The 14,085-nt window shown below is 30.9% G+C and overlaps 1 protein-coding gene across 3 annotated transcripts in view; it reads right to left on the reverse strand.

Annotated features, from left to right (window-relative positions):
• The window catches only part of LOC126777209 (facilitated trehalose transporter Tret1-like), a 30,474-nt gene that overhangs the window by 4,361 nt on the left and 12,028 nt on the right, over nucleotides 1-14,085 (reverse strand). For all 3 annotated transcript variants that reach the window (XM_050500189.1, XM_050500187.1, XM_050500190.1), the window contains 4 exons: nucleotides 5,026-5,255; nucleotides 1,585-1,754; nucleotides 1,338-1,491; nucleotides 800-932 (listed from right to left, as the gene is read on the reverse strand). In XM_050500189.1, the coding sequence (XP_050356146.1) occupies nucleotides 800-932; nucleotides 1,338-1,491; nucleotides 1,585-1,754; nucleotides 5,026-5,255 (687 nt within the window). The remainder of the gene's footprint in view (nucleotides 1-799; nucleotides 933-1,337; nucleotides 1,492-1,584; nucleotides 1,755-5,025; nucleotides 5,256-14,085) is intronic.

Raw genomic sequence — 14,085 nt, forward strand, 5'->3', positions numbered from 1 at the left:
AGGAATAGTTGACATAAATTATAAATTCCCACTTCTATATCTCAATGTTAGAAAAATTTGAATTCGTTACTTTAGATGTTCTTTATTTCAAATAAGAAAAGAAAATAGTTTTTTTTAAAGTTAAATAGACATATGACCCATATGTTTTTGAATAAGAAAAACTAAAGTGAATACAGAAAATCTCACCATAAATATCATGGTCAGAACAACTATAAATTCTAGGTCGTATGAAAGGGTACGACAAGGGTAGGAACAAAAGTACAACTAATACAACAGATACAAAATATGAATACAACAAAACAATTGATGCAAATCAAATGCAAATGTACAAGTGACCTACTTACAGTATTTGTCATACAAGTGGGAATGTCCTTTCGATCTCGTTATACCTTAGAATCAATAACGCTTATGTAACTTAACAATTTTGTTATCCTTATCACTAGAAATTCCTAATACTAATTATAGAAATGGCTAGGTAAGTAACTTTAAAAAAAATAATTATAAAAAAAATATCTACGGTAATTATTTGATTCAAATATTCAGAAGAGCTTAGACACTAATTTGTAAATTGAGTTCGTCCTTAAACACCAGGTACAATTTAATAAGGTAATTTTAACGGTGGTAGGGCTTAAATAACATCACCGAGTAATTGTGAGGGATAAGGGATATAATAACTTAGATTCATGGAGAATTGACAGCATAGTCAGTAGTACTTGTTATAGGATGAATCACTTACAATCAGATGACCTATTTGCTTGTCTGCCTTCCTAGAATGTATATATAAAAATAATATACTCACAAATAATCATCCAGACAGACTTAGGATCAGCCTTGGCCAGTTTTTCAACTTTCACGATGTTGTCTATCTCCTGTTCAAGAGAACGGTCTAACACGCTCAAACCACGCAACCAAGCTAAGACAGTTTTAGCTTCCTGTGAAAAAAGTGAGAGTTAAACGCTAAAAAGTCGTATGTGATGATTTATTTATGTCCAGTTACTATATTCAATAAACGATTCATTTTGCGTACGGACGTCCGTAGAATTGTTTACGAGTCGTAATTTGAATGCTTTCGCATAAAAACGTTTCGCGAGTCGCATATAATGGACAAAACTTATAAGAATTAATTTGTTGACGTACAATTACGTTTTTTTTTATATAAAGGAAGCGGACATAAATAAATAAATTCATCTTTTTTTATAATCTACATTGTTGTTTAATTAGTAGCAGAAAAAGTTTGCTAAAGAATATATTTGTGTTTTAACTGTATTCAGTTAGATGAAAACCAGATATTACCGGTTATATAAAATCTTCTAGAACATTCAATACACAATACTTACATCAACTTTGCCCTGTTTCACGAGGAACTCTGGCGTTTCTGGCATTATCAAGAAAATAAAAAACACTACAGTTGGAACTAACAGCCCCATCCAGAGCATAGTGGTCACTTGAAGCAGATCCGCGAACACATAGCTAGCTAGATAGCCAATATTTCTAGAAAAAAATACAACATTTGTGGTTATAGGTTTCTTGGTTATATAAACAAGTTTATCAATTCCAGTTTTAGGGTTGTAATTTTCAATATACCTATTTAGTATAAGTAAAGATCCAAGCGCTCCCCTTAGATCTATATCACTGATTTCCTTTAAATAGATCGGTAACACGATGTAGCAGGCTGAGCATGGTATACCCGCAATCGCCCGGGCGAGTATCAGTGCCCATGGCTCGAGGCATAGCAGTTTTATTTGCCAATATAACTAAAAAATACGATAAAATTATACAACACGAATAACCCAGGAACAAAATGTGATTATAAAGTTGACAGGTGATAATCAGTAACAACAGATTTGGTCGTAAAACCGAACAAGGTGAAGGTTTTGTATGTGCAAGGATTTGTATATGTTTTTGCGTTTACCCGTTTACTGCAACACGCGGAGCAATGACCTAAAACGTCAACAAATCTGGCGAACTGTAGGTACAGGTATATACATATGCGCAAAGCGATAGCATTGCCGCGAAACGCATGCGGTAGCGGACGGCGGCCGCTTTATTTATTTTTTTAGTTTATAATATGTCAAACTAAGAAGACTGCCCGAAAAACATGTGCTTTATTTTAATGTAGATTCTTATCGGCCATTAGGTGTATGAAACAGGGATGAAAAATTCAAATTTAATAGTCTTTGTTCATTCAACTATACACTATTTACGTATTAATGCTCAAAAAGTTAAGTGACATCTTATCATTTTGGGTTGAGATCATAGAAAATTTAGTTTTTCAATATCTGACATATTCCTAGCAGGGGACACCGCAGAGCACAACTCGTATGTTATAAAAAATAAATCCGAAACTGATCGTAGAATCTATACTATTCTGTCGTTTTTTTTTACATATTTATATATACATTTTTAATAGGATTAACTGTGTGTTAATCCTATTAAAAATGTATATATATATATATATTTCATTATTGCACGATCAAAATTTTGCAATGTGTGTGGTGTGATCAAAAAACATTACAAATATTAAGCATTTTAATGTGGTATTTATTTATTAGTTAATACGATTATTATACAAATAAAATATAAATAATTTAACTTTAATATTTTTAAAATAAAATTATGTATATTTATTATTATTATTATTATTTATATTTCCCAGGAGGGCAAATGACTACTTCACCTGATGGTAAGTGGTAGTAGTAAAAATATTGTTATTGTTTTTTTTTATTTATGAACTCTTTATTGCACATGATTTACAAACATTATATAAAATAACAGGTTGTACATAAAGTATGCAAAGGTATCACTTGCAGTGATATCTGGCAGGAATGATGATCGGGCGTAGTGTGCAGAGGAAACCTGCATGTGTCTAATTTCCCTGAAATTCTGCCACATGTGTATTCCACCAACCCGCATTGGAGCAACGTGGTGGAATGAGCTCCAAACCTTCTCCTCAAAAAGAGGAGAGGAGGCCTTTAGGCCAGCAGTGGGACATTCACATGCTGTTACGGTACGGTTATAAAATAAAATATATAAACATGTCACATTAAAAAACTGGTAGTGTCGTAGTCGAAGATAAAGGAAGATTAGGAACATTCCAATTAAATCCTCGCATAATTCTCAATTGACAGGAAGGAAGCGTCTATTTTATTTTTTGTGTCCACCACTTTTTACGAGCTATTTCTATGCTCACAAAAACGTCGGGTCGGATAATAGTTTTAGAGCGGAACCAGTTGTCGTACTTTGTTTATCAACAAATTAAATATAAGTAAAAAACGTCAACATTTAGTTTGGTGCGCATTTATCTATTATGATAAGTTAATTGTCTTATTTCCGTGTATTTTCGTTGAAATAACAACACTGGTCTATTTTATACATCCACTGACGGTTTTGTCTGTTAGCGTTTATACAGTTTAGTTAGTGATCGACTTTGATGGAATTATTTTGGTTTTCATAAAACAAAGATTTGTATGCTTGAATGTTTTTAATTGAGATACTGTTTTCGTCTTTGATGTTCGTTCCTTATGAAAAAAAAATTATTTTTACCTCTCTTATACTGACAAAATGGAATTATTGTGCGAGTTTAATTTAAAGCCATCTTGTTTACTTATGATGAAAATTTTGTGGCTACCTCACCTTTCCAACCGGAACACAACAACACTTCGTATTGCTTTTTGGCGGTAGAATATTTAATGAGTGGGTGGTCGGGACAAAGCTTAACTACCAAGTCATTCGTTAGAATTGAAAGATTTCATATTCGATTCTAGATTAATATTATTCTTCTATTATATATATTAAGAGATTTATAATTAATTAAATGACACTTGAAACGTGACCTCAAGGTAACATCATGTTAATTAATTAAATCTAATTTATGTTACAGAGCAAGGCCTTGTACATACTTCCTTATTATCAAGATGTCGTTTAATATATAAGATATTTAATATCCTAATGAATCTATGAATTTAAAATAATTTTTTGTAAGTTTTTTTTGTATTACTTATTATACTATATTGTTATACTTATAATGTAAGAAAAAAGAAAAGTTGTGTTGGTCTATTTGAGTGTCTGAGTTGTGTTTGTCTATTTTTTTATTTAAGTAGGTATTAATCATTTATAAAAATCTTAAAAATGATCACATTTTTCGCTAAGGTATGTCACTTTTACAAAAATATTCATCTTATTTCATATTAGAAAAATGCTCCGTTTAAGATGTAACGCTAGTTTCCGGCTAAGTAGCTCATATTTTTTTTTATTATAAAAGTATATCGTTAAACATATTTTTGGCATAGATTCTGTTTATTATTAACATAATAATGTTATATTATAAACAAAATGGAAAGTTGATTTATACAAAATGAAAAGTTGCTTCAAATTCAGATGACAAAAATTAAATAAAAACTCGTTAGATAGTAATTTTGAGGAATATCTTGGAATATGCAAAGGTTAATATGAATATGACGATAAAAATGATAGCATGAACTTATAACTTTGTTTAGCTCACACATCTGCTAACGTTGCGGAAAGAATATCGTACAGTATACATAAAAACCAACAATTAAATTTGGCAATTAGTATGCGAAATACATTTTGTACAATAACAACTTGAAGCAGAGCACATCTAATCAAAATGTAATTGATGTATTTTTTGAATTATATAATATCATAGGAAAATAACAATGATTTCATAAAATAAACTTCTAAAGGGACGATCTTTGCTATAAAAAATGGACGATTCCAACTCGGGCAAATATTCTCATTTGTTTAATTAGGGATTATTATGTAAAAAGTGCTCGGCGATGAATAACATCGAGAGGAAACCTATTCATGAGTCTAATGAAATTTGGTTACATGCAGCAACTTTAAAATAACCTCTTGTTAAGTATACTTTTCGTCTGGTAGCGATATTGAATTATATTTTACGGTACATTTTGTATTTCGGGTGTTTCAAAGAGCAACGCTTGAGCCGGTTTTGTATCTTATCCACAGAATTGGTATTACAAATTATGTTATTCCAAAAATACTTACAATCAATGAAAAGGTTGTTATGAGAGTCATTACTTTTCTTCCGTATCTATCAGTGAGATAGCCCATGGGTGCTCCGAAGATGATTGCCGAGATGTAAGTTACTGAGGTCACCCAGGATATGTCACTACTCGTGTATGGATCTGGCGCAGGACCTTGCGGCGTTTGAAGAACTGAGATCATGGGAGATAGCCAACCTTGCACCATGCCGAAGTTCAGCAGCGGAATCGTTACTATAAACAAAAATACAATTTTTATTATAACTAACTAAAGAGGCTTCTGTTGCAATATGTAACATATTTAAATGTATTTTTAATGTAAATTTTAACAAATCAAAACGCGTCGAATCAATTGTGATTTTGAAATTAGTATATGGGCTCCTCAAAAAATTTTTCGGAAACATAAATATATTATTATATAGGATATAAATACTCACAACAACAGCCGTTTTAGTCAATAAGGAAGCCTAAGAAAGTTATTGAGTTAAAACAAGTTGAGTTGATGAATTTCAATTGAAAAGTTAAGATTAAATGATTATATGTAATTATGTGTATGAATAATAATTATGTGTGTATCGATGTCGAATCTAAATTCAGAACTTTATAATGGTACAAATTCCTTAGTTCAGTAGTTAGTTAGACGTGTCTCCAGAAATGTTACTTTGGATTCCTGTCCCAAAATATCAGTAACAGTATGGAGATTAGTAGTAGATTTTTAGGCGTGTTGAATTGGTGATCCTTGTGGTGGGAGTCGATACGACAATGTCGCCAGGATGAGGACAGAACCTGTCACTTTGACAACACTAGGCGTTACGTCTTTACTTCAAGTTACATAATACAATTTACAGCACTAATGTCATGTCTTTTAAGGAATTTCTAGTGTTTTAATATAAATAAATAAGGGATTAAGTGCATAGCGTTTGAGGACGATTAGCATTATCGACTTTTTATTTATACATAATCTTCTTTGCGTAGTTGAAAACAGACGATCCACCTCATTAATTGCATTACCAGTTTTAAACTGGTTACAAAAAATGCGTCTTAGTGCTGTTTCACATTATTTTCCTGTTTATCAAACTTAGTTAATATAAATAACGATTCTTGTCTTCTGTTTAATTATTATTAATTAAACTCGATCTTCGATATGTTATCAATTATAATTTTTATTTTATTTTTCATTTGTATATTTTGTAATTTTGTTTGAGAATGATGGGTTCTTCTGTAAACGGTTGTGCATAGTTAGTTTTAAGTTAATGTAAAAAGTATTTTGAATGTGTATTATGTACAACTGTTGGAGATCCAAATAAATAAATAAAAAATTACAAAAGATATTTAAATTGATCGCGATCATATCGGGTCAGGAAAGGTAAAGTAATGGTCGTACGAGTTTTATGAAACAATTCTTTCTTTATGTTCACCTAATATGGCACTTTTATTTATAGAGCACAGTTCATAAGATTTGAAGAGTATTTAAAGAAGTTCGTAGCGAATATCGGCCATTGGTAATATCAGAGTTCAGCCAAATGCACAGGATATTATGCACAGGTGAACTCTCTATTGCGTCACTCTTATAAGCCGTTAGCTTGGCAATGGTACCGATCGGAGAGAGATCGCAGGACCAGCGGTCTTACGAGTTTTTCAAGGCACGGAAGTGCGACATTGCAAACATCTAAACTCCGGTCGGCTACATTATTGACAGTATAGACAAGTAACTTTTAGTGTAACTAGTCGACCTATTATCACAAGATTCGCTGCCATTTAATCTAGTATACCACCAGCTTAAACAATACCATTTTTGTGGTCATTATTTATATGCACGATTTTTGCTTCGGGAGATGTTTAATAACCTACTTTCTTGAATAATTATTCTTCTTCGTCTTATGCAATGGCACTTTTTTACTCTTAGTAGCTTTACGACGTAAATACGCTATTCGCGTAGATATCAGCTATCTGTGTTTTCTATTATTAATCCGAATAGACTGGACCATGACCCTGCTGTATCATGCTCACTTAGTGCAATGAAATATAAGCATTTGATTTTTTCAAAAAATTGTGTTACAACAATTTTTTTCTATGTGGATAAATGAGTGTAACGAGATGAAAGAAATTAACAAAGTACTTTAATAAATAAAATAGTAACTCGGGCTTAAAGCATATGTTTGTATGCAATATTGAGATTCTAGTGTAGGTATATATACTAACACTCAAATATAACTATGTACTAATCAAGTATTTTTATTAGGAAGCCCTTTTAAAAGCTCAAACGAGATGACATGACCGCTTAGAGAAATGTTACGAATCACGATTCCCAGTTTTACATCCTTATTCTAAGCTTTAAGGGTGGTTTTTTTCTTCGAATTTAAATATAAACACCTTTGTGGTATAAACTACTTAATAAGAAAAGAATCATCGAAATAATTTTACAGTTGACGAATATATCGACGAATTTCCATAAAAAAAGATAAGCTGAAAAGAAAATATCCATTTTTTTTAATTGGCTGATGCTTAAATCATTAATAGACAAATCATTCAAAATGACTATAATGATAATTTTGTTGATGCACTTCAATAGCATGGGCAATCATAATTGCTATGTTTTTGTATATAAATATCATTCGTGTTTGTACCTCGTTATATCACAATATGATTAATTTACATTCATTAACATAATCGTTTTAAAATACGATTTAATTATCTCCATTACCTATATTAATGGTAATGTAATCACGATGATGACCATCTGAGCGATTATATCGATTATTACTTTGACTTCATTAATAAATACTTAAAAAACGTTATGCGCCTAATAGAATAATATAATATAATATTCACCATTATACAGATAAAACAAGCGTGAAAGCAAAGGTTATATTTTGTTAATCCTAATGTGTAAAATTTAACGAATAATATCATTAAAAAATTAAAAAAAGTAACTGTACATTAGAGCTCTATAAAAGAAGTTAATATGTATATTTGTTTGTCTGTAAGCTTTTACAATAAACTTAAATATCACTGATTTTGGTAAATGATGAATAATTGACAGATATCTCTTAAATCATTTATTTATAGCCCGGCAAGGAACTCCCTGACGCCACTCCCCTGGGGATGGTTTTGGCGTAGCTCTATTATATTCTGCCCGAAATCACCAAACAGAATAACATTTCATATAATAGTTATAAAATGTTTAAGGCTATTTTGTTCACAATATAATATTATGCAATTTTGTATTTATCCTTGTTCTTAATCACTTTACATGAATATGTTATTAATTTAAATATAAATTATTATACGATGGCATTTTTATATATAAGTCACTTGATATTAAAATGGCATTTAGATCAAAAGAAAATAAGTCAAAAACAGTCGGTAATGCTCTTTTATAAGAATATAACATGACGCAATAGAAAATAGTCGAATGTTTTGTTCTCGAGAAATAAAAATAAATGTCTGTATGCATTGTTAATTAGTTCAATAATAAAAAAATATATCCAATGAAATTATTTTTTAAGCAGTTTTTTCTACCTACCTCAAAAAAAAAACAGTGAATTAGTAAATAGTTTTATTTTTTTTATATTGATAAAAGAAACTACATCGGCATTCACAAATACAATAGTAGGCTACTACAGTGTGATAAACCATTACAATAAACCAATTGAATGACACTACACTCAAATAACAAATATAATTGTAATGCTAACTACATTCGACTTACAATAATGAAGGTAGAAAGAAACAACAAAAATAAAATTTAAATCAAAGTGAAAAATAAAATTCTACACTGCTGCTAATTCAGGATATTTTGTTAAAATAAACCGTTACGTCAAAACCAAAATTAATTGTTAACTTTTATGCCAATAGTCGATGATTAAAAACACTAGACACTATAGCTAAGTAATTGTTACGGCGTAATCTCCTCAAAAGGGAGAGGAAGCCTTAGCCCAGCAGTGGGACATTAACAGGCTATTACTGTACTTACTGTAAAGTACTGTGTTTAGACGTCTACCGTTCCAGAAAGTGTCTATATTCAATACGTAATAATTATCGTATTTGTGGTTTATTCTTTTATATTTTAATTGACTGAGGACAGTGCGTCCTGATTCATTTTATATATATATTTTAATAATAATAAATAATACTTTACAAACTTCTTGCACCAGAGGCTGTCTGTGAGAGATCACTTGCGCACTTTGCGCACTATTTTTGATACTCTCATCTCATCAGCAGTGCTATACTCACCCGTAAAATATTAACAACCGACTTACGGCGGTATATTATTTTGATGCGTGTATTCTTGAAATGTTATAATTGTTAAGGTCAAAGTCGTATATCATCTTTCTGACATTTCACGACCGTTTCTGCGGTGAGTTTCGAGTTTATTCTTACCGAATAGCCCTACTCTTTTTAACATGTCGTGCACTAAAGTATAAATGAATCAAATAAATAAGTTTCAGATGAGTCTACCAACACTATCTTCAAAAACAGGTATTATTGTTTTAAGTTGCAATTTGTATTTCTATTACCAGCGCTCACAACTTCAGAAATTCTTAATCAAATACGAGTATGTACATATGTATTTCATGTGTCAAAACCGATTCGAGTCTTTATTTTATTGCGATTTTTCTAACCAGGAAGTATATTATAGGAGAAAGGTCTATTAAATGATCATTTATAGGAGTGTCTGGCATTCTTTAAATATCTTTTAGATGTAGTTTTGTATTTAGAAAGTGGCCTTAAATATTCTGCAACAAATATTATTATAAAAACAAGTTTTATATTATTTTCATCATTTGGACGTCGTTAGTGGGTCAAGCGATTTATTAAATAGCTACTTAGGAACTGTGAGGTTGATCAAACTATAATAATATAACAATTTATACAACTTGTAAACGTTTCACATTCGTTTTATTTAGATTTTTGATCTAATATTCATAGCATAGCAGCTTATTTGCATAAAAAAATGTATTTGTCATGCTAAATATTTCATTTTATAACGCAAATATTTGAATAAACTTTTGTTTTTTTATTAATTGGGGCAAATTTACAAAGAAAATAATAATTATTATCGCATATCGATAACAATCTCAAGGACAAGTCAATTGCGCTGGTATGTGTGCGCAAAACACCATTACTTTTGTGAACGGAGAGTGATTAAGTACAGGACCAACAGCTTTAGATACTTTCCGCACGAGAGTTTACACTAATACCGTTTTAACCCCAGATTGATGTTGAGAGTATCTGAGTCGGTGAAGAGTGAAAACTCAATATTTTCCAAAGCTAGGATTCAAAATTGGGATTTTCGAATCTGCGGCCGTGTAGAGTTAGATCAATGAGGTATTAAGAAAATGAATTAATTTTTAATTAGGTATTTTTTTACCTATTGTGAGACTCGAAGATAGAATAATGTGTTCAATACAAGAACTAAATTAATATTTTTTAAGGTGTTAAATAAATTTCAAATATACATATAACTTCACCTTCAAATGTCACTATTGTAAGACTAATTCAGATTGTAATGTATAATATTAGAAGTAATACGAATTATTATTAAATATTACTGGAGAGTATCTGTCATTTTTATATGAATCAATAAGAATTTATATTTTTAATCTGGCAACAAAAACATGACAGATACTCTTTATGGCGGGAAACTGTTAGACTTTGAACTTTGAATGCTTTTTACGAGCATTGCGGAATGCGTTTTGATATCTAGTATTTACACTATATTATTGGCCGAGAACTAAAATAATATCTATGGTATTCATTATGGTTTCATGAAAAAATGCATTTTTGAATGTTGGCGTAGTGTTACTGGAACTTTGGAAGTAAAATTAAGGAACACCTGGGTAGAAATCAATGAGTTACATCAAATATATCTGAATGTTGAGACAATTTTTGTAAATAATTGCACGATATGACTGATCTTGAGTATTTTTGGCAGACGTTGGATTGGTAGATATTTTTGATATTTTAAAGTAGGTATGCTTACAGTCTATGACAATTAGCAGCTCCCTGCGAAATTATAACAAAAAATGAAAATATTGAAATGTCTCCTTTGACCGGACTATGGACATAACTTTTAAAATTCCCATACGAACTTTGTTTAATATAATATTTTGTATATTTTCCTTAATATCCTCTAAACTTTTGGGTCTTTTTATTAACTGCCATAACATGCATTTTTTTCCTTAAAATTATCCTTACAAATGCAAACTTGCTTAATTAAACAACAGTCTATTAGTACAACAACAATTTTTTGATTAGTAGATTCGGATAAAATAACCTACAGGCGACCAGCTAACAGGCGGAAAGACCGACACGAAAGTGATATTTTGGTTTCCGATTTATCATTGGTTGCACACCCGAACACATTTAACGATATCGAAAAATTAATGTAGGTATCCCTATGAATTCTATGGTAATATAATAATTATATATAGTAGTATAAGTCCATGGATTCTTGAATAATTTGTGAGTTTCATAATATGAAGAAGCAGCCTTATTCAAGGGTCATTGTACTTTATAAAATAAAAGTATGCATTTGCACTTTGGTCCGCAATGTGACGTACTAACCTGTTTATTATTTTTATCAACATACGATTCTGGTTTAAATCGGTCCGTAAAGTATATAAAGCTGAAAACATATGAAGCTTCTACGATAAACCGGTATATTGGAATATCGTTCATATTATTCTTTGAAATAATTTGCAATTGGTTGTTGGTGCATTGGTGATGTCAGGGATAGTAAATATTTCATACAGTTGCAATGTCTACTGGCGGTGGTGACTAGTTACTATCCGGTGGCCTATTTGTCAGTCGGTCTACAAATAAACGTACCTACATAAAACGTGCTTTTAAAGTACGATATTATAAGCGATGTGATAATTAGAAGTATAAAAAAGTATAAAACGGTTTCTCCTATCCTACCTAGGAAGATCGGTTTGAGGTGTTGTGTCCTTTGACGTTAATTCAAATTAAACAAAAACTTAACGTTGTAGGCGTTAATAATCATATTTTTGCATTATTGAATCTAATATATAAAATTCTCGTGTCACGGTGTTGGTGGTCGAACTCGTCCGAAACGGCTCGACCAATTTTTATGAAATTTGTTATGTATATTTGGGAGGTATGAGAATTATGTCTATTTTTTAGACATTTTTTTAAATTTGTATTTTATTTAAATTTAGCATATAAAAATACATATTACCCCAAATTTTCTCTCCCCTAACTCATAATCCCATTTTGTAATCACGATTTTAATATCAATATCAAAATAATTATTTATAGTGAACCTCATCGAACTTTTGTCTACGTCATTTACGAGAAGCGTTGCGTCATTTTGACATTTAAAAATTTGCAAAACATTTAACGATTTATTTAATTGATAAGAAATATAAACGTGTTTTATTATATTAAAAAGGTTGGTAAAATACTAAAAGATCAAATACATTATCGGTATACCGTTTTTATCAGTAAGTACAACAATTTGGTTTGTGCGTGTGTTACAGTGAAAAATGCCCATTTCCCACAAATAAAGCATCAAGCATGCGTAATTATAGAGCCGAAAGAACAGACGAACAAATCCAACAAAATAACGAAAATGTGCGTGTGAGCATGTCACCATTGAACGGTTTGCTCATCGGCACGTATCCAGTAACAAGGATGTTCCTGAAGTCCATTCGCACACGAAAAAATATCGCAAAAGACTTCGTTCCTCCGCGGGTCTCTTCTTCCCCAACCGTACATTTTTGTTATTTTTTTTGTTATTGTTTTAATTTACACGGGACTTATATCGTGTCTTCATCGCAATTTTATAGAGGAAAGTCATAAACCGAAATTGTAGCAAGTGTAAATAATGCAATCTTGAAAAATAAGATAATAAATCATGTAAATTATTAAAGTATACATACATTACATACATTCAATATACACATGATTCGTGTTTACTATTGACAATATAATCTGAGAAATGATAGTATAATCATATACTCAGCATCAAAAAACTATCGAAACAAAATAAACAAAATCAATGACCATTATTTATCAAGCAATTATAGAAATATTTAATTTATTATAGACTCTATTTTGATTGTTTGAAATTCTAAAGACATTTTTGATGTTTAATATATTGTCAAATGACTTAAATTACTTTGACAATATTCAAAATAAAATCCTTAAGAAATAATATCATTATCCTGAATCAAATTTAATTATTTTATGCAAAAAGTAAAACTTAATAACATTCGAATTATGTTAGCAGCGCCACCTTTGAACAGACTATATTTGTTTATATAGTTTGTTTAAAATTAATTCATCACGAGTTGTGTAAAATATTCAATCTGTCTGTTTTAATAGAAGCTGTTAGTTGCTAATAATTGAATCGATTGAAAGGCAATAAAAAGACGCGGTTGCCTCACTGGAATTACAAAAGGATTAATTTTAATTAATATTTGAGGAGTCACGGCAAAATTAAAATTCTCGCGCACGACGAAAAATTATAGTGATGGCCAACGATGCGATGGCGAAATAGTCAGCGCAAAGATTATGTTCCATTCGTATGTACTATGTTTATCACATATTCTACCGCCAAACAGCAATATTTAATATTGTTGTGTTCCGGCTTAAAGGGCGATGGAGCCAGTGTAACTACAGGCACAAGGGACAATTTAGTTCCCAAGTGTTTCCCACTGGTTAATATTTTTATGTGGGGTTGACCATTTGCCAATATTAAAAATAAAACAAATAACGAACCACCTTTTTCAAAAATTCTGTCTCATAATGGAGGACGAATGTACGATGAGCCACCACTCACACACAAAATCCGTAGACATAACCAAAGAAAACAATAATAAATAAACGCATGAAAAAATTCGCAGGGTGGTGCTTTATGCATATATGTAGTAACAGTAACAGCCTGTTAATGTCCCACTGCTGGTTCCACCACGCTGCTCCAATGCGGGTTGGTAGAATACACATGTGGCAGAATTTCAATGAAACTAGACACATGCAACCTGTATCACGATGTTTTCCTTCACCTTCAAGCACTTATTGATTGTTGTTATATGTA

The sequence above is a fragment of the Nymphalis io genome, chromosome 22 (assembly GCF_905147045.1).
Source record: "Nymphalis io chromosome 22, ilAglIoxx1.1, whole genome shotgun sequence".
In the NCBI taxonomy this organism is placed as follows: Eukaryota; Metazoa; Arthropoda; class Insecta; order Lepidoptera; family Nymphalidae; genus Nymphalis; species Nymphalis io.